The following is a 20575-nucleotide window of genomic DNA, read 5'->3' as shown; positions in this document are numbered from 1 at the left end:
GCCAGCCTGGGCAACGGAGCGAGACTCTGTCACAAAAAAAAAAAAAGCCAGGTGTGGTGTGCACGCCTGTAGTCATAGCTACTCGGGAAGCTAAGGTGGGAGGATCACTTGAGCCCAGAAGGTCAAGGCTGCAGTGAGCCATGATCTCAGGCCACTGTACCCCACCTTGGATGACAGAGTGAGACCTTGTCTCAGAAATAAAAAATAAGATTTCTAAATCAAAAGTACCTATTATTTTTTCATAAGCCAAGTAAGTTTCCCCCCCCAAAAGCACGGAATATTTTAATTAATTACTAGTATTTATTAAATACTATGTGTCAGGTTTGCACTAAGCATTTGCTATGGTCTGAATGTTTGTGTCCCCTCAAAATTCATATGTTGAAATCTAATTACCAACATGATGTTACGAGGTAGGGCCTTTTGGTAGGTGATTAGGTCATGAGAGCAAAGCCTCCACGAATGGGATTAGTGGGGGGCCCTTATAAAAGGGGTCTGCCTCATGTCTTCTACCATGTGAGAACACAGGGAGAAGGCGCCACCTATGGTATGAACCAGGAAATGGGTCCTCATCAGACACTGAACCCGCTGGTGCCTTGACTTGGATTTCTAGTCTCCAGAACCGAAAGAAATTTCTGTAGTTTCTAAGCTCTCTAGTCGATGGTATTTTGTTATAGCAGCCCAATCAAACTAAGATAACACTTCACAAATACGTAACGTAGACACTATGATCCTTCAATGACCTAAAATACAAGGTACAGGGCACTGGTTTTAAGTAAGATGTTTTTGCAATAACAAAGCAGAGATTAAAATGGCTTTAGTAAGTAATTCAACTCTCTTTACTGTTCACCGACTCAACTCTCTTCTTCAAACATAACTGCAGAAAAAAGGGAGGAAATGGGCTGGGCAGGTGGCTCACGCCTGTAATTTCAGCACTTTGGGAAGCTGAGGCAGGCGGATCACCAGGTCAGGATTTCCAGACCATCCTAATACGATGAAACCCCGCCTCTACTAAAAATACAAAAAATTAGCCGGGTGTGGTGGTGGGTGCCTATAGTCCCAGCTACTCAGAGGCTGAGGCAGGAGAATGGCATGAACCCAGGAGACGGAGCTTGCAGCGAGCCGAGATGGCTCCACTGCACTCCAGTCTGGGCGACAAAGAGAGACTCCGCCTCAAAAAAAAAAAAAAAAAAAAAAGGAAAAAGGAAAAAAAAAGAAAAAGAGAAAGAGAAAAAAAAAAGGCAGGGGGAACTTCATTAAAAACAGTAGTGTGAAAATAGTGCCCAAACTATTCTCAATTTTTGGTTTTATCACAACAAGCTGGGGCACATATGTAAAATATAAATTCCTGGACCCCATTGCCAGGGCATTTTAATTTAACAGGTCTTAACTGGAGCCCAACGACCAGAATTTTTCCCAGAGGTCAGAAATTGGAAAGAAAAAAAAAATCCCAACTTAAAATTTAAATTACCAAAATGATATTTGCTAAAATGTTGTTGTGTCAGGCACCATACTAGGTACTCTACGCCAGCTATTTAATATTTAATTTCAATTCTCACAAACAACTCAATATCATACTCTCCTCTCTGATGAAGAAAACAAGTTCAAGGTCAATAGTCAGTAAGTGGCAAAGCTGAAGTCTGTCACTCCAAAACCCTTACTTTCTATTCTTTACGTTCTCAGTATACAACACTAGGGTTCCCAGGATCCAGCAGAAATGATAAGTCTATGGCCTAACCAGATCTAAAAAAGAAAGTGAGGTAATTACCTCCCTGTGTGACAAGGAGACACACGAGGAGACTCCAAGGGCATGATAGGTCCAGAAATGGTATCACCGAAATATTTAGTAATTTCTTGATTCCCCACTACCAATACTGCTGTATAGCCACACGTAAAATTTTGATAATCAATGTCAGGACTCATCAGTGAAATATGATAATTTAATCACCCTGAGTAACTAAAATGCAAAAAGGAACCAAAATGCAACTAAGTGGTATGAAGTACTGATGTCCGGTAATAACTACTGCTTTCTGTCCAACACCTTAATACAGTCTGTCCACACTGAAGAGCCTGAGTCTCTTCTTGTAGAAGAGCCACTGCCTACCCAGCATTTCTTCTCCTTTGAGGCACCCCTCCTCTCCAACACCAATCATGTTATTCTGTCTGCACCAGGCAAGTGACACAAAGTCAACAAATCAGAGCTCCCCATCCCAAGTTAACACTGACTGGTCCACAAACGGGCATGCAATCCAAGCAAGTCCAATGACAGCCTTTTCCTAGGATTTTGTATTTGAGATTAGAGAATAAAACCTGCAAGAATAGAAAAACCCCATGAAGAAAGTTATGTCGTTAGTGGAAAAGAGTCCCCATTCCTTAAGGTCCTTTGAGCTGCCCTGCTATCTGCAGTTTTTCCTTCAATTCAAAAACTGTATAAGCCTATAAATATGTTTTGCTTGAGATCGTTTTATTGAATTTTACCAAAGACAACTAAGAATTCCATTATAAATTAAGTAAGGTAATCTAATATACAGCCTGGTGACTAGAGTTAACAACCTGTATTGTATATCTAAAATGTGCTATGACAGTAGATCTTAAGTGCTTTCACCACAAAAAAAAAAAAAACCCTACGTGAGGTGATGAATGATGTTTAACTAGCTTGACTGTGATCATTTCTCAATGTACATGTATGTCAAACTATCAAGTTGTATGCCTTAACCATATACAATTTCTATTTATCAATTATACCCTAATAAAGCTTTAAAAAAATAAGTATTATCTACATTTTACAAGTGAGGAAATTAAAACACAGGCAACTGACACAATTTAGGCAAAGTCTCACAGCAACCAGAGCCAGAATACTGAGAACACGGGTTTATCTGACTCCAAGACCTATGTATTTTCTGATTATTAAAATCATGGCTTCAAATAGAATACACTAATGGATAAGAGATTCCACTGAAAAACTGTTCCTTTAATTTTAAAGTTCTTACTTCAAGGACTTGGAAACACTTTTCCAAGTATTTTGTTGCCATGAAATTCTATACTATGAATAGTTTTTATAAGATCTAAACAACGGAACTTAACTGGGTACAAACCTAGATTCCATGTTTAAAATAAGAGAAATAATAGTTATAATCTTTCAAGATGTTATCAAAAAAGACAAAAATGCAATAATACCTAAGTACTACTGAAAACAGGAAGCTGCTGGCTTGCCCCATAGCCCCACTGCGCACTGAGTCCACTATCTAAATTAGACCCTTATCTCTCTTTACAGAAAGAGCTCTTGTATAACAATCAAAGGATACACGGTTTCTAATCCTCCTCCAATAATGATTTGCTTTCGATCTTGGCCAAATGATTTATACATGAAGAGCTTAGGGATTTCTATACCATATCTCATGGTGGCCAAAAAAGTTTTGGTTTGGTTCTGTTTTTTTGGAGACCGGATCTTGCTCTGTCACCCAGGTTGGATTACACTAGTACAATCATAGCTCACTGTAGCCTTGAACTCCTGGGCTCCAGTGATCCTCCCACCTCAGCCTCCCAAAGTGCTGTGATTACAGATGTGAAACACCACATTCAGTTAATTTTTAAAATTTTTTTTATTTTTTGTAGAGATGGGTTGTTGACCAGGCTGGTGTCAAACTCCTGGTCTCCAGCAATCAATCATCCCCACTCGGCCTCCCCAAATTCTGGGGTTACAGGTGTGAGCTACCTACCGAGCGTTGCCAAAAGTTGATTTAACTCTACGAGATTTCTATAAAGATGTCATAAATGACGATATGTAAAATAGAGTCCTGAGGTCTTAGTAATTTGCATGACCTTAATCAAACCATAGGGTAAAACTTGACAATCCAACTTTTCCACCTTGTTCCTCTGCCCAAATGGTTTCTTATGCACACAAATGTGGTGACATGTTGTTCTTCATTACATTTTTACAAAGACAGATAGATACACCTTTAGTTCTAACTTAGATGTACACCTCTTTTAAAATAAAGAGTCATGCTACTCAAAGGACCTAAAAAAGTACAGCATTTCAGCTGACTCAATCCTGACACATAAAACTTAACATTTAAGTAATGATTCTATTGGATGTTTATTGAAACTGAGGCTCTTATTTTCAAAAATTTCAAATAATTTTATTAAAGTTAACTGGTCAAGCAAACAAAATTTGTAAATTTTTGTCACAAAATAAAATATCTAAGACCAAGGCACTAAAAATGCAATGCTAGCATCAGTCTAACTTCATTAAATATTTAATTAAAATGTTGCCTCCTTACAATTTTGCCCAATATAATCCATTTTCCATAATTGCAAATGCTTCACAATAACGTACTAGGCCATAAACAGTTTAGCTTCAACCTGTCATTTTTCCCGAGCTCATTCAAGTTTTCAGTGAATGCTTTCTCCCAAGACAGACAACTGAGGGTCCTGATGTAGGAATTACCCTGACTGTAATCAAATTGCAGGGTAAAAACATGACAAGTCCGCTTTCCACGCTGCTACTCTGCCCAAACTTCCCCTTTTCATTCTGGGAATGACCATCGACTCTCAAAACGATGTTAAACAGCCCACAGCTGACCTACACTCCCTCTCCAGACAAATCCTATACTTTTCTGTATCAAAGCAGCATTTGCCAAGTCTTGGTAGGGAGCACTTCAGTCGTTCCCAGAGAGGTGCCCATACATAAGGTGGAAGTGTCCATGTTGCAAGGCAGTGTAAACGCTCAGATTTCAAGCATTCATAATGCGTTGACAGAAACATTTTTTTTCTATTTAAATCTCGTGTCGATTCCTACTCTGGCAGTGATTTGTGCAAATCCACCTAGGTCATTACGTCGCTTTTTAAATACCGATTTGTCAAGAAAGAGAGTGTTTCCAAAAGAAAATTTCACAACCCGCACAAATGCCATTTCCAAATTTAACCGTGGCTAATGCTTAAAAGTGTAAGCGTTAACACAGCAAAATCAGCATGAGAGACAAAACACACACACATACACGCACAATCCTTAAACACTGAACTAGGGCGCCAGCCTCATGTTTAAATATCTCAACTTGAACTCTACTGAAACAAGAAGGAATTCTCACTAGCCAGGCAGCAGCAAGGCTTTTGTGAACACTTCTTATTTTCAAAGAATCCTTTTTTAAAAAAATTGAAAATTAATTTCTAACTGCTTTAAAGGGCGCATGACTGGGTCAAAAGACAAATACAAAAAGTGTGGGACACTCTCAGGCGGGAGCAGCGCTGGTTTAGTCCCGGCCGGAGGGGAAGGAGGGAAATCAGTGAGGGGTCAGAAACCGCAGGAAAGACGCGGGAGGCGCGGCGCCGACCCGCGAGCAGCCCGGGCCAGGCCGAGCCCGCGCCCTGCGCCCGCCGCGTCCCCCACTGGGAACTGCCCGTACCTGCCCGACCCGCCGGGATGCGCTGCGGGGCCCGCGCCGCCCGTGCCTCTCACGGCGCCGCGTCCGCCGCCCGCGAGCCAGGAAGCCACCGCGGCCTGCGGCTTCCCGCCACCGCCACCCGCTCCTTCTTCCAGGGATACGGCGAGCTGACTGAAAGCGTAAAGAAGCGAGCAGAAGCCGCAGGCCAAACACAGCACGACGACGCGCAGGTAGCGCCGCATCGCCCCGGCCGCGCTCCTCAGTCTCCGCCGCCGCCGCGCCCGCCCGGGCGAACTGGAGCTGAGGGAGCGGCACCGCGCAGCCGCGGGCGCAACAAGTTCCTCCCCCGCCGCCGCAGCGGCCGCCGCCTTGCACCCGCTCCCTTCCTTCCCTCCCCGCCCACCACCTAGGCGAGCGCAGCCGCGGCGCCGAAGCCCGCTGACAACCCGCCCGGAAGCCCGGACGCCGCCTCTGCCGCCGTGCGCCCATGGGTCAGCCGCAGCGACGCAGCTCCGCCTCTCCCCCGGGCGGGAGGGCTGGACGCGCCGGCGCAGATCGCGTGGGAGGGACGCTGGGCTGGCGCGCCGGGGGCGGAGTGGGCGCGCGGAACGCGGCGCGCTTGCGGGGAAGAGTGAGCGCAGGCTAACGCGCAGGTGACTGGGAGCCCAGTGGGTCTCGACCGCCGAAAGAGGTGGAGCGAAAGCCTCGGCTCTGGAGGCAGTTGACCTAAATTCTAATTATGGTCCTTCCACATGGTGGTTTGTGACACTGGGTAACCTAAATTCTCTGAGCATGTTTCTTCGTCCCTAAAATGGAGCTACTATCCTCATCGTGGGGTGGTTGTAAAGATTAAACTGTTTAACGCACGAAAACCGCCTAGCACTTAGAAGGCACTTGACTAGGCCACTTTCCTCTCCATCCTCCCCCAGCCTGTAAGTTTCTGTGATACTAGAATGTGCACGAGCCATTTTCACTCATTCATTCAGATAAGCTCATTGCTTCGTATGTTTGGTATGCGGACAGAGAGTTCCTGTACTGCAGGGCTCTTCCCTTTGACCTTTTTGACCTCCCTCACAACTCATTATTTGCATGTGCAAAACAATTAGTATTCTCCCCACAGAGCTTCTCCTTTCTTCCCCAGTTCGTCTCCCTCTTCTTCAGCTGTTTCCACTACGTTCATTCATTGACCATTTATAAAGCATCACTTGGGCCAAGCGCTGTGTGAGTACCTAGGGGGGTATAAAGAAGCCTAACTGGAGCGTGGGTGGGACAGCGGATACTTGTAAATAAGCGCAACACAATGATACAGACTTAAGATCCAGGCCTGTAAGGGACACACACAAAGGAACAATCAGTTCTGTCTGCGAGTGTGGTCAAGAGAGACTTCAAAGCAAAGGTGCCGCTAGAGTCTTGAGTCGGTTAAGGGAAGTAATTCCAGGCTGAAGGATCAATAAACAGGCTCGTGTGTAGGGAACCGTGAGAAGTTTGATACCACCAGCTAAGTGAATGCAAGAGAGGATATGACGAGCGATAAGAGCGTAGAAGGGGCCAGATATTTGAGTGCTTTGTTTAGCACACCTAGGAGTTTGAATTTAATCTGCAAGACACTAGTGAACCATTGAAGGGTTTTTAAATAGGGAAGTAACATGATCACATTTGCATTTTAGAGAGCAGACTCTGGCTGTAGTGTGGAGGCTGAAACAGCTAGAGGAGAGATTGGAGGCAGAAAGCAGCACCAGTGCCAAAAAGTGAGGGAAGGGAGGCTTCAAAATACACACACACACACACAAACACACATTCATAGGGAAAAATCGTGAGTTTAACTGCTGAAATTGCATCTGGGGAGTTGACAAGTTTCACCATGAAATACAAGGTGGGGAAATGCTCAATATAGTAGCAGTTTCCATTTGGATCCTTGGCTCCCTATACCAAAAAAGTAGTGGTTCTGTGACCATGAGAAAGTCACTGAACAAATTTAAGGTTCAACTTCCTCCCCTTCTTACTTTACCTGATAAAAAATGAAAATTAGCATGCTATCGAGATGTGTAAAGAGAATGAGAACATACATTTATGCATTCAATAAACATTTATTGAACATATTCTACATGCCAGACAAGGGGCTCGGATGCAGAGTATTCAGAAATAAAGGAGTGTACTGCTCTCAAAGGGAGGGCAGGCAAATAAAAACCACGAGAATACTAAATCCTTCCACTACACCTTTTCGGAGTAAAATTCAAAAACTTTTTGCAGGGAAAAAAAAAACCTTTTTGCATGACTTCCATTTTATAAAGGTCTATGCACAATGGAATTTAATCCTTGGCTGGGCACAGTGGCTCACACCTGTAATCCCAGCGCTTTGGGAGGAAGAGCTGGGAGGATTGCTTGAGGCCAGGAGATCAAAAACAGCTTGGGTAATATAATGAGACCCCTCTTTCTACAAATAAATAAATAAATGTTTAATTTAATCTTTATAACATTGCTATGAAGTAGGAGATGTTATTCTATTCTTTTAAATAAACAATGAGCCTGATGACCACAGATAGTAAGAAAAATTTAAAAATAAAAAACAACTTCCCCTCAAAAAGCAAACAGCCTGAAATTCGGAGATATTCGTTTACCACATGGTTAATAATAAATGCAAAATTCAAATAGAAATCCTCTAAGATTTCTATTTCTTGTTCTTTTCCATTACACCATGCTATCTCACTAGGAACAAATAAGCACTAAATGGAGTGGTACAAATTCAAATTGAAAGCAAAAAGGGAACCAATGTTATATGAAAATCTTTCATACTGGTCTTGGAGTCTAAAATAAAATTTACAATCAGTGAAATATAAGTCAGATTAGTAGCAGAGCACAAAGATTCAGAAACTCAGGCTAAAAGTAAAATTCATTCTCTCCCCTAGTGGTCTTCTAGTGTATTTCCCGATTTTCCACAGTCGGATTCCTAGAGATTTTGTTGGACTGGAGGAAAAGTTGGAAAATAATGTTTAGTTTGAACAAAAATCTCATGTGTTCATTCAGAGGAGTAACTCTAGGAAAAGAGTCGGGGAAGAATGAAAGAGTAAAGTGATGCTCTTCATTCTCAAAAACACGTTGCTACAGGCCACAAGAGTAGAAAAAGTAGTAGTGAAAGATTAAGAATAAATAAATAATTTAAATTGAAAAAAAAAAAGAAGCGGTGGAAAGCCAATTCATGAGGATGTCTTAACCTCCTATATGATACCAGAATTTCGCTGACATTTCCATCTACAAGGTAGGGAAAGTGTAGAGTGGGCTAGGTGGGAAAGAGAGCAAGGAATATCCTCTGGACAACCCTCTGTTTCTCCCTGGTTCAAACTTCAAGAACCCTGCATACCAATTAGTAAAACAAAATATATTATTTTTAAAAAAAATAGTAACGGCCAGGCGCAATGGCTCATGCCTGTAATCCCAGCACTTTGGGAGGCCAAGGCAGGAAGGTCACTTGAGCTCAGGAGTTCAAGATGAGCCTGGGCAACATGGTGAAAACCCATCTCTACAAAAAATACAAAAATTAGCTGGGCATGGTGCTGTGCATCTGTGGTCCCAGCTACGTGAGAGGCTGAAATGGGAGGATCACTTGGGCCCAGGAGGTGGAGGTTGCAGTGAGCTAAAATCGCACCACTGAATGCCAGCCTGGGTGACAGTGAGACTCCGTCTCAAAAAAAAAAAGTCAGTAAAATATAAAGCTAGATTTGTAGGGAAATTTAGTCACGAGGAAATTTTGAATTAAAACACTCATAGGCCAGGTGTGTGGCTCATGCCTGTAATCCCAGCACTTTGGGAAGCCGAGGTGGGTGGATCACCTGAGGTCAAGAGTTTGAGACCAGCCTGACCAACATAGTAAAACCCTGTCTCTACTAAAAATACAAAATTAGCCAGGCATGGTGGTGCATGCCTGTAATCCCAGCTACTTGGGAGGCTGGGGCAGGAGAATCACTTGAACCCTGGAGGCAGAGGTTACAGTGAGCTGAGATTGCGCCACTGCACTCCATCCTGGGCAACAAGAGCGAAAAGCCATCTCAAAAAATAAAAAATATATTAAAAAAAGAAAACACCCATATGCAAATTATTGTGATAAGTCAAGGCTCATAATTATATTAAAGAACAGACCTACTATTTGATAGCACAACAGGGTGACTATAGTCAATAGCATAATGGTACATTTTAAAAATAACTAAAAGTGTATGTAATTGAATTGTTTGTAACACAGAGGATAAATGCTTGAAGGAATGGATACCCTATTCTCCATGATGTGATTATTTTGCATTGCCTGCCTTTATCAAAACATCTTATGTACCCTGTAAATATATACACATACTATGTACCCCCCAAACATTTTTTTAAACTTTAAAAAGGAAATAAGCATAGGAAGAAAGGAAGGAAGAAAGGAAAGGAAAGGAGGAAAAAAGAAGGAAGGAAGGAAGGGAGGGAGGGAGGGTTTCAAGACTCTTTTGACCCACGTTCCCAAAAATTGAAGACTGAAAATAATTAAGAATTCTGCTACTATCACACTTCTGTCTGAAGCTTGGCTGAACTCAGAATTTTTATTGTTCCCTCATATTCTTTTCTATACAGAAATTACATCACTAGGTAATCCTGTTATGTTTGGTTTCTTTTATTTTTACATTTATATATTTTATTTTTAATAAAGTAAACATTATTTTTTGCTCTCTTTTCCAATTAAGTGAAAGTGTTCCTTAAATTATTTATCTTATTCTGTGCTAGAAAACATAGGCGTTTTAAATTTTCCCTTATTAAATACCAAAAAATCCAGCACTTTGGGACACCGAGGCAGGCGGATCACAGGTCAGGAGATTGAAACCATCCTGGCGAACATGGTGAAACCCTGTCCCTACTAAAAATACAAAAATTAGCTGGGTGTGATGGCACGCGCCTGTAGTCCCAGCTACTCTGGAGGGTGAGGCAGGAGGATCCCGTGAACCCGGGAGGTGGAGGTTGCAGTGAGCAGAGATCGCGCCACTGCACTCCATCCTGGCAACAGAACAAGACTCCATCTAAAAATAAATAAATAAATAAAAACCAAAAACTACCGCTTAGGCTAAGGCCAGATCACTGCTCTTTTCTTCTGGGAACTCAACCTAGTTTCTTTTTAAAAATGCATTCAACACCACCCACTTTCACCACTGTTATTCAACATACTACTGGAAGTCCTAGCTAGAGCAATCAGACAAGAGAAATAAATAAAGGGCATCCAAATTGGAACAGAAGTTGAATTATCCTTGTTTGCAGATAATTATAATCTTATATTTGGAAAAACCTAAAGACTCCACCAGAAAACTATTAGAACTGATAAACAAATTCACTAAAGTTTCAGGATAAAAAATCAACATACAAAAATCAGTAGCATTTCAATATACCAAAAGTGAACAATCTGAAAAATAACAAAAGTAATCCCAATTAAAAGAGCCACAAATAAAATTAAATATCTAGGAATTAAACAAAGAAGTGAAGGATCTCTGCAATGAAAACTATAAAACATTGATGAAAGAAATTTAGAGGACACACAAAAAAATGAAGAGATTCCAAGTTAATGGATTAGAACAATCATATTGTTAGAATGTTCATACTACCTACCCAAAGAAATATGCAGATTCAATGCAATCTCTATCAGAATACCAATGACATTCTTCACAGAAATATAAATAACAATCCTAAAATTTATATGGAATCACAAAAGACACAGAATAACCAAAGCTGTCCTAATAAGCAAAAAGAACAAAACTAGAGGAATCACATTACCTGACTTCAAATTGTACTACAGAGCTATAGTAACCAAACAGCATGGTACTGGCATAAAATTAGACACACAGATCAATGAATAGAACCCAGAAGCCAGGCTCAGTGGCTCACACCTGTAATCCCAGCACTTTGGGAGGCCAAGGCAGGTGGATCACTTGAGGCCAGGACTTAGAGACCAACCTGGCCAACATGACGAAACCCGTCTCTACTAAATATACAAAAATTAGCTGGGTGTGATGGTGCACACCTGTAATCCCAGCTACTCAGGAGGTTGAGGCATGAGAATTCTTGAACCCAGGAGGTGGAGGTTGCAGTGAGCCAAGACTGCACCACTGCACTCTAGTCTGGGTGACACAGTGAGATTCTGTCTCCAAAAAAAATTAATAGAAAATAATAGAGAACCCAGAAAAAAGTCCACACACCTACAATGAATTCATATTTGACAAAAGTGCCAAGAATATACACTGGAAAAGACAATCTCTTCAATAAATCGTGCTGGGAAAACTGGATATCCATATGCAGAAGAATGAAACTAGACCCCTATCTCTCACCGTATACAGAAATCAAATCAAACTGGATTAAAGACTTAACTTTAAGACTCACATTATGAAATTAGTAAAAGAAAACATGGGGGGAAATCTCCAGGACCTTAGTCTGGGGAAAAATTTATTGAGTAACACCCCATAAGCACAGGCAACCAAAGCAAAAATGGACAAATGGAATCATATCAAGTTGAAAAGCTTCTGCACAGCAAAGGAAACACTCAACAACATGAGGAAACCCACAGAATTGGAGAAAATATTTGCAACCCACCCCTCTGACCAGGGATTCATAACCAGAATACATAAGGAGCTCAAGCAACACTCTGTAAGAAAAAAAAATCTAATAATTCAATCAAAATATAGGCCAAATGTTTGAATACACATTTCTCAAAAGAAGATGTACAAATGGCAAATGGGCATATGAAAAGGTGCTCAACATCATTGATCATCAGAGAAATGCAAATCAAAACTACAATGAGGTATCATCTCACCCCAATTAAAATGGCTTATATCCAAAAAACAGGCAGTAACAAATGTTGGCAAGGATGTGGAGAAGAGGGAACCGTTGTACATTGTTGATGGGAATGTAAATTAGTACAACCACTATGGAGAACAGTTTGGAGGTTCCTCAAAAAACTAAAAATCGAGCTACCATAGGATCCAGCAATCCCACTGCTGGGTATATACCCAAAAGAAAGGAAATCAGTATATTGAAGAGATATCTGTACTCCCGTGTTTATTACAGCACTGTTTACAATAGCTAAGATTTGGAAGCAATGTAAATGTCCATCAATAGATGATTGGATAAAGGAAATGTGGTACATACAAACAATGGAGTACTATTTAGCCATAAAAAAAATGAGATCCAGTCATTTACAACAACATGGATGGAACTGGAGATCGTTATGTTAAGTGAAATAAGCCAGGGTCAGAAAGACAAAAATCCCATGTTCTCACTTATTTGTGGGATCTAACAATTAAAACGGTTAAACTCATGGAGACAGACAGTAGAAGGATGGTTACTAGAGGCTGGGAAGGGTAGGTGGCGGGGGTGGGGAGGATGTTAATGAGTACAAAAAAAAAATAGAATAAGACCTTCTATTTGATAACATAATTGTACATTTAAAAATAACTAAAAGAGTATAACTGGATTGTCAGTAACACAAAGGATAAATGCTTGAGGAGATGGATACTCCAATCTCCATGATGTGATTATTATGCATTACATATCAAAACATCTCATGTACCCTGTAAATATATACACCTCCTATGTACCCACAAAAATTAAAAATTAGGAAACAAAATGTGTTCACTGTCATTTTGTTTGTCCTTTAGAAGTCTTCTCCCAAACTAGTTTTATAATCTTCCAACTCTTCCCATTCTTGCTGACTCCAAAAGTAAACACAGGACCATTTTCTTGTCGGCATTATTATGAATTAAAAGAGGATAATGAAAATCATATCCATAAAATCTAAGTTAATAAATCTTCGTTTCCAGTTTCGTTTCTGAATTTTCTTGCTAAAAGATTTATTAGAAAAATGATGATGAGGTGGTAGCTTTCATCCAAACTCCCTTCTTTCAGGTAGGTCAGCCAATTTAAATCTAGATGTGATCTCAAGACCTACTAAAACTGTATGTGGTATTTCCACTCCTCAGGAATTCCAGCTGGGGAGGTATGTATCTCACTGGGTCCTTGCCCCAAAAAGTTCCCTCTGAGTTTATTCTTACAACTTGAAATAAAGAATTTTTTTAAAAAAATACTATTTGGCCTGATTTACACTAGGATTTGTGGCCATTTATAAGAACAAAAGAAAAACAAGTAGATAAACATCAAACTCTGGAAAAATACAAAAAAGATCAAGAATAAGAAATTAGATTAAAATAGAAAAAGAGTAACCACCAGGCTCCGTGGCTCACACCTATAATCCCAAAAACTTTAGGAGGCCAATGCAAGAGGATGGCTTGAGCCCAGGATTTCAAGACCAGCCAGGGAAATGTTGGGAAACCCAATATTTATAAAAAATACAAGAAGAAGAAGAAAATATTATATTTCACAATTTATTATTTGTCATGATGTGAAGCTTGAATCTTTATATTAAATCTTTTTCCTTTGACAGAAAAATACTAAAACATTAGAATACAGATAAGCAGACAACCAAGCCCACATAATTATTAAAACTGAACTCAATTTTTTTTTTTTTTTTTTTTTGAGACGGAGTCTCGCTCTGTCACCCAGGCTGGAGTGCAGGGGTAGGATCTCTGCTCACTGCCACCTCCAGCTCCTGGTTTCAAGCAATTCTCCTACCTCAGTCTCCCAAGTAGCTGGGATTACAGGCGCCGGCCACTATGACCAGCTAATTTTTTGTATTTTTAGTAGAGACGGGGTTTCACCATATTGGCCAGGCTGGTCTTGAACCAGCCTGACCTCACTCAGGTGATCTGCCCACCTCGGCCTCCCAAAGTGCTGGGATTATAGGTGTGAGCCACCGCACCCAGCCTGAACCCAATTTTAATAGGAGATTTCTCACAACTACAGCAAAAATTTCGGGCAATTCATAATCTGCTTTGTCCATAAGGAAAAGGCAATTTCTCAGGTGAAGCAAAGCTCTTTCTGAAATAAATCTGAATAAAATTTATTTTGGACAGACTGATGTAATATGCTTCTTCATCTACAAAAATGACATAGCAGACCTCATTCAGTTGTTGTGTGATTTTAAAAAATTAGTGCAGGAAAATGATAAATTATCTCACTTTACATGGCTTAAAGTCTTAAACTTTTGAAAATTCAAGCTGAAAACAAGAGTTGGCTAAAACTACTGGTGACACCCAACGTTATCAGCTTCAAACATCAAGATGAGGCCCTAACATTTTCAATGTGGACTTGTAGTAGATACTTAAGCCTAGGTGAATTTTCTAGAAACAAATGGGTAACAAGCACTCTCTCGTATCTCATACATGTTTTTATTATTATAGTTACAGCACTGTAATTTACAGTCTCTAAGATGTGCATTCCACATCTTATTATGTATTCAATAAGTGTTCACCGAATACTCAATAAGTGTTCACTGAATTAAATAACACTGATGTAAATAAAACCAAAGTCAACAAAATGCTGTATTACAACAGTGAGAGAGCTATTACAGTCCATAACTCCCACCAACAGGGGAGACTAAGAATGTGAAACATGTCCCAGAGCACTGAAGCCTTCCAGATAGCTACTTGATTTTTTCCATTGAAGTATTTAGTCTTATGGCATTTCATGTGCTCCAGAATTAGACCATTCCATAAAGACAGGAATATCTGCACAAAGCCTAATTCAGTTGACCTTTAAACATGTGGCGGTTAGAGACACCAACCCTCAAGCAGTCAGAAACTCGCATACAACTTTTGACTCCCCAAAACGTAACTACTAAAAGCCTACTGTTGACCAGAAGCCTTACTGATAACATAAACAGTTGATTAACACATATTTTGTATATGTATTATATACTGTATTCTTCAATAAAGTAAGCTAGAGAAATTGTTAAATCATTAGGAAGGAAAAATATATTTACTATTCATTAAGTGGAAGTTGATCATCATAAAGGTCTTCATCCTCATAGTCTTCATATTGAGTAGGCTGAGGAAAAAGAGGAATGGTTGATTTTGCTGTCTTCAACGTGGCAGAGTTGGAAGAAAATCCATGTGTAAGTGCACCCACGCAGTTAAAACCTATGTTGTTCAAGGGTCAACTGCACATTACATACTTAACATTTAAATTATCTGGGCTGGTAGGGATGTGCATTCAGGAAAGTAATTAATAATTTTCTTTTGTTCTTATAAATGGCCACATATATCTAGTGTAAATCACACCAAATAATATTTAAAAAACAAAAAACAAAAAACTTAAAGTTGTAAGAATAAACCCCTGGGGGAACTTTTTGGGGCAAGGACCCAGTGAAATAGATACTTCCCCAACTGGAATTCCTGAGGAGTGGAAATCATACACACAGGTTTAGTGGGTCTTGAATTATCTTGTAATTCAAGGTAAAACTTCTCTGTGACAGTTTCCTAAAGCGAACTGGTTTTGATGAACATCATTCTGTATTACACATACTGCTGTCTTAGTAAATAGTCTACTAAACACAAGCTAAACTTTAGCTAATGACAGAGACATCATGAAGATGCTTTATCATGTTTTTAAAATGTCACCAGAGACTGATGTGCTGTTAGGTTCTATTTGTTCTTTCCCTTCCTAGTGATTCTACCATTATCCAGACTGAATCCCAGTGTCCCCTTTTCTAATTTTTTTCACAACTTTTGCTTTTTCCCCTTCTTCTTCACTTTTTTTTTCCATCCCTGTCCTTCATTGCCTGTGATAGGAGTGGGGCTTACTTTTCATCACCGTCAGTAGCCAGGGAGGGCATTCTTTTCCTTCTGCTTTTGAAAGATGATCAGTAACAACATATATTCCGTAACCTTGTCTTTTTATTCTAATCAGTGATTTTTGTCATTGGTAACTGTTCTGAACTTCTTCAGTTTTTCCTACATTCTTTGTTCCAGACAACTGAAGGTGCCTGGAGATATACAGGAGAGGGTGAGTACTAAGAAGTCAAAGCGCTTTTTTACTATTATTTTCCTTATATACGCACTCACTTTTCTGTTTTCACTTAATTTTCAAAATACTGTGCGGAAACTTCTACTAATGACTTACTAAATAGCTCAGTTCCTACATCGAGTCCTTAAAAGATTCTGGAAAAGAGGTAAGCTGCAGAGCAAAAAAGTATCTCAATCCACTTTTTTTTTTTGCTGTAACAGAATACCTGAGACTGGGCAATTTGTAAAGAAAAGAGATTTATTTTGGCTCATGATTGCAAAGGCTAAGGAGTCGAAGATCAGGCAGGCCATCTGATGAGGGCCTCATGCTGCTTCAACTCATGGTGGAAAGCAGATGGTGAACTGAGGAGGGCAAAGAGAACAGAACACAAGAAGCATCCTCACTTTGTAACAACCCACTCTTGTGAGAATTCATCCATTCCTGCAAGAGTGAATCCATTCCACAACTAACTGAGCCTCATGAGAAAGCCCTTAATCCATCGTAATGACCTAATCATCTCTTAAAGGCACCACCTACCAACACAATCAAACTGCGGACTCAGGCCTCAGCATGAATCTTGGTGAGGACAAACCATATCCAAACCATAGTAGGAAGTTTAAAAAAGCACGTGGGGAAAGCCTCAGTGGAAACAAAAACTTCTAGACCAGCTACCATTAATGCATATAATATGCGGAGGCTACATTCTTTTAGGCTATAAGGATCTTTAAAAGTTAATAAACATGCTATCAACGTAGAAAGGCTGAAGTTTCCTTTCCTTTTTAAATGTTTCGCTTTGTCTATTATCCACTATCATTTTAGGAAAGCATTTAATAAAAATAAAACCTTTAACTATTTCTATTGTATAATACAAAAGGTTTTAAGATTCTTCTTCTGCCTCAAAGTATATTCACTATTTAAATACACACGCGCGCACGCACACACACACACATATACACATATATATTATAGAGATGAGCTTTCACCATGTTGCCCAGGCTGGCCCTGGGCTCAAAATATCTGCCCGCTTCAGCCCAAAGTGCTGGGATTATTGGCATGAGCCATCGCACCCGGGATCTTCACTCTTATAGCAAAGTAAAGTAATAAATGCTGGAAAACACCCAAGTTCTTTTTGTATGGAATTTGGCTTAAGGAACCCAGTGCTCAACCCACCTTGTAAGTTCATGAAACAGAGCAAAATATGTACCCTAAGCCTAGGTTCTGAATCTTTCTGCATATTTTAACATCAGTTCTATTTATGGAATTTGCATTTGTTTTCCTGGTGTGGAAGAGTATTTGAGGTAGGGTGAAACAAAGGCAGGTTGAGATACCTGTGATTAATAAAAGTAAAACACTTTCAAACTAGTCGACTTAATTCATTTCTTCAATCTCATAGTGCACACCCACCAGGTTCTTTAATTATGGAAAGATGGTCTTTCTGCGTCCAGAGAAAACATCTGGTATTATACTGAAAATTTAGTGAAATCTATAAAACACTATTACTTTATGTCATCCAAGAGGGCATGAAAATAATTGTTACAAAAAATATTTTTGTATTTTTGTAATAGGATTTTACCTATAACAATAGTAAAAGCTCACATTTACTGAGTGACCAGTATGTGTCAGATAATTAAGAATTTTACATGGATTGACTTAATCCTCCCAACAACCCTATAAATTAGATGTGATTACCATTAACCCTGTTTTATAGATGGAAAGTAAGCTTGGGTAATTTAAGCTCATTTCCATTCTACAACAGGATTCAAACATGAGGTGTCAGTTAGCATGCTTACTCTCCATGCTACACTGTGTTCCTGCCTATGTAGAAAGATGAGTATCTACCCACCTATGTAGAAATATGAGTATGCTCCATTCAGGTAAAATCCCATCTCCTGTCAGATTTTTCTCTCTTGCAGCTCATTTAAAATACATTCTGAAAGTATTTGATCATAGATGTAATGCCTTTAAAGTATAGTTTTTGACTTAAAAATTAAATATTTTCCCTATTAACATTTTTAAATTTTTACTCTGTCCAAAAATGAATATATAAAACATTTGAAACATGTTAAAAACAGAATAAGACAAAAATATCGTGTTTTAAAGGAACATATCTGGTTAGTTGGTATTCCACTGAACGTATCTTATAACAAACACAAATTTTAATTTTTCATTTAACAACACTAAAGAATGAGGTATATAAATGTTTTAATCACAGACTTTTACTGTATGCAATTGTATTTCACAACTAGCATCTTACAAAAAAGACAGTACCACTGTGCCTGTAAAAAGTACTGTAATTAAACAGAAAATTACATTACCACACGAAACCACCAAATATCACAACTGTTAGGGTCTACAGTTTTATTTTTTCTTCAAATGTTATCATGATGTCTTATGTGATATTTTGTATCCACATTCTATTTTTAAGTCCATTTACAATTCAAAAGTCTCCTATAGGTAGATATATATTAAGCAAATGGTTAAGAGAAAGCAGGAGACCCCAGGAGAATTTAAGTACTGTGTGGTTTCCAGGTTGAAATTCTAAATACTAAATAAAACACTTTAATAGTCATAAACAAAAAGGCAAAATCTGTAGTCATAAAAATATTTTATTGGTAATTTTACATAGTATAAGTGGGGCTATACTTTTTTCCTTTCAGGATACTGAGAAATGTGTAAACTGGTAGTTGTGTCTGAAAATAGGGTACTATGATTTTCATAAGAATTGTTATATTTAGTAAGAGGCCAATTAGACTGATTTAAAATTAGCTATTTCCCATTTCTGTGCAACAATTCCCATTTCTGTTTTAATTAGATTCATGCATGTATGGCCCTGGATAAGTTTGGGACAAGAAAACAGTGATAAAACTATCATTAAGTTAAAGCTTTTCTAAAATTGCAGCTTGTAAAATATGGCAAGTTTCTTTTCTCATTTTTGCCAAATGCTTATAATTATTTGAATTTTAATGTTTTATATGATACAGAAAATACCAGTGTTCAATGACAATAGCACTAAACCTGAATTATAAAGCTAAATAATCAATGCTTTATTGTTTACTAGTCTGCTAGTAAACACTACAATAAATGAATGTTTTGAAAAATAAGCAAACAAAAAAACCTCAACAAATGGATAAAGCCAGAAACATAATTCAGGAACAATAATTAGTAAAACGTGTCAAAAACATTGGCAAAGGTTCATACAAATTCTTTATTTAATAACAATTTTCCTATTTAACCACACCAAGTACCAGCAGGTGTATTTAAGAGGATAACCATTAAGAAAAACCTGTTGCAGCAATAGTTAAGTTGATCTTTGACTTGTATACATATAACTATCTGTTTCACAATTTTCAAATAATACATATTTAGGCAGCTTGCACTATGTTATAAAAAATTTAAATTCGTTACATGCCAATAGTAGAGAATTCAAGAATTATGTGTTAGAATTCACTAAACTAAAAGTGAAAATACACTTACCAATAACACTGCATAATGAATAATTCAACCACATTTTCATGGCACTTAACTGCAGAGACCAAAATGTTAAGTCTGGAAATGTTTGGTAGGCATAGTTGCAATAAAATCTAACAAATTCTAACAAATTTCTATTTTATGTAAAACTCAAATTATGAATTGTGCATGAATGTATTTGTCATGAAAATGTGGTACCTCTTGGCATAATCTGTGTATTTGCATGGTAGGACAGAAGTGACTAAGAAACTGGAGAAAATAAACTTTAATGAGATTCTCCATTCAATGATGAGGCTTCTCCTCTGGGTGAAGATGACCTGGACATTCCTCTCTCTGTGTTATCAGAGCTAGAGCCGCTTTGACTGTGTTGATCTGCAGAAGCAGCACTAGATGCAGGTGGTGACTTTGTTTTCTCCTTAAAGTCTGTAATAATGACTGTCAGATCTCCAACGGTAACTTCCAAATGCTGAGCACTACTCCGATCCACATTTTTCAATCTTGGTCTAAACATAAAAAAAATGAAATTTTAAACTAGCTTTTCCCTCTACCAAATTTCTGAGCATATAATAAATACTAAAAGTAGGTGAAAGTAACAAAATGAATACACATATTTAAAGCAATTTATGTGTAACCAGCCACAAAAACATCGTAAAATGTTTCAACTCATTAACATTAATCAAACCAATCATTCATGAATATTCTTCAATGCGACCAAAAACTGTGACAGCCTAGAAGTAGAACTTGTGCTTCTATAGCTGTATCATAATTTTGCAGACAGCTTATTAATTTTATTAAAATAGATGTTTTAGACAACAATGAAATAGCTG

At 38.8% G+C, this 20575-nt stretch overlaps 2 protein-coding genes across 8 annotated transcripts in view; both read right to left on the bottom strand.

Annotated features, from left to right (window-relative positions):
• The window catches only part of LOC112617292 (glucoside xylosyltransferase 1), a 64754-nt gene extending 58904 nt beyond the window's left edge, over positions 1-5850 (bottom strand). Inside the window, exon 1 of one of the 2 annotated variants that reach the window (XM_025374046.1) lies at positions 5400-5850. In XM_025374046.1, the coding sequence (XP_025229831.1) occupies positions 5400-5620 (221 nt within the window). In that variant the 5' untranslated portion in view covers positions 5621-5850. The remainder of the gene's footprint in view (positions 1-5399) is intronic. The other variant, XM_025374047.1, reaches the window with a different exon arrangement.
• A 10674-nt stretch (positions 5851-16524) lies between these two features.
• Positions 16525-20575, bottom strand: part of LOC112617295 (YY1-associated factor 2) — a 79807-nt gene continuing 75756 nt past the window's right edge. For 5 of the 6 annotated variants that reach the window (XR_003117885.1, XM_025374049.1, XM_025374051.1 and 2 more), the window contains one exon: positions 18466-20251. Coding sequence is in view for 5 of the 6 variants with exons in the window: in XM_025374049.1 (XP_025229834.1) it covers positions 20014-20251 (238 nt within the window). In the remaining variant the exon portion in view is untranslated. Of the gene's footprint in view, positions 20252-20575 lie in introns of all 6 variants that reach the window. The other variant, XM_025374050.1, reaches the window with a different exon arrangement.

Source organism: Theropithecus gelada, unplaced genomic scaffold (genome assembly GCF_003255815.1).
Source record: "Theropithecus gelada isolate Dixy unplaced genomic scaffold, Tgel_1.0 HiC_scaffold_15989, whole genome shotgun sequence".
NCBI classification, from domain to species: Eukaryota; Metazoa; Chordata; class Mammalia; order Primates; family Cercopithecidae; genus Theropithecus; species Theropithecus gelada.
Note: the sequence above shows the minus strand (reverse complement) of the source record. Positions and strands in the feature narration are given on the sequence as shown.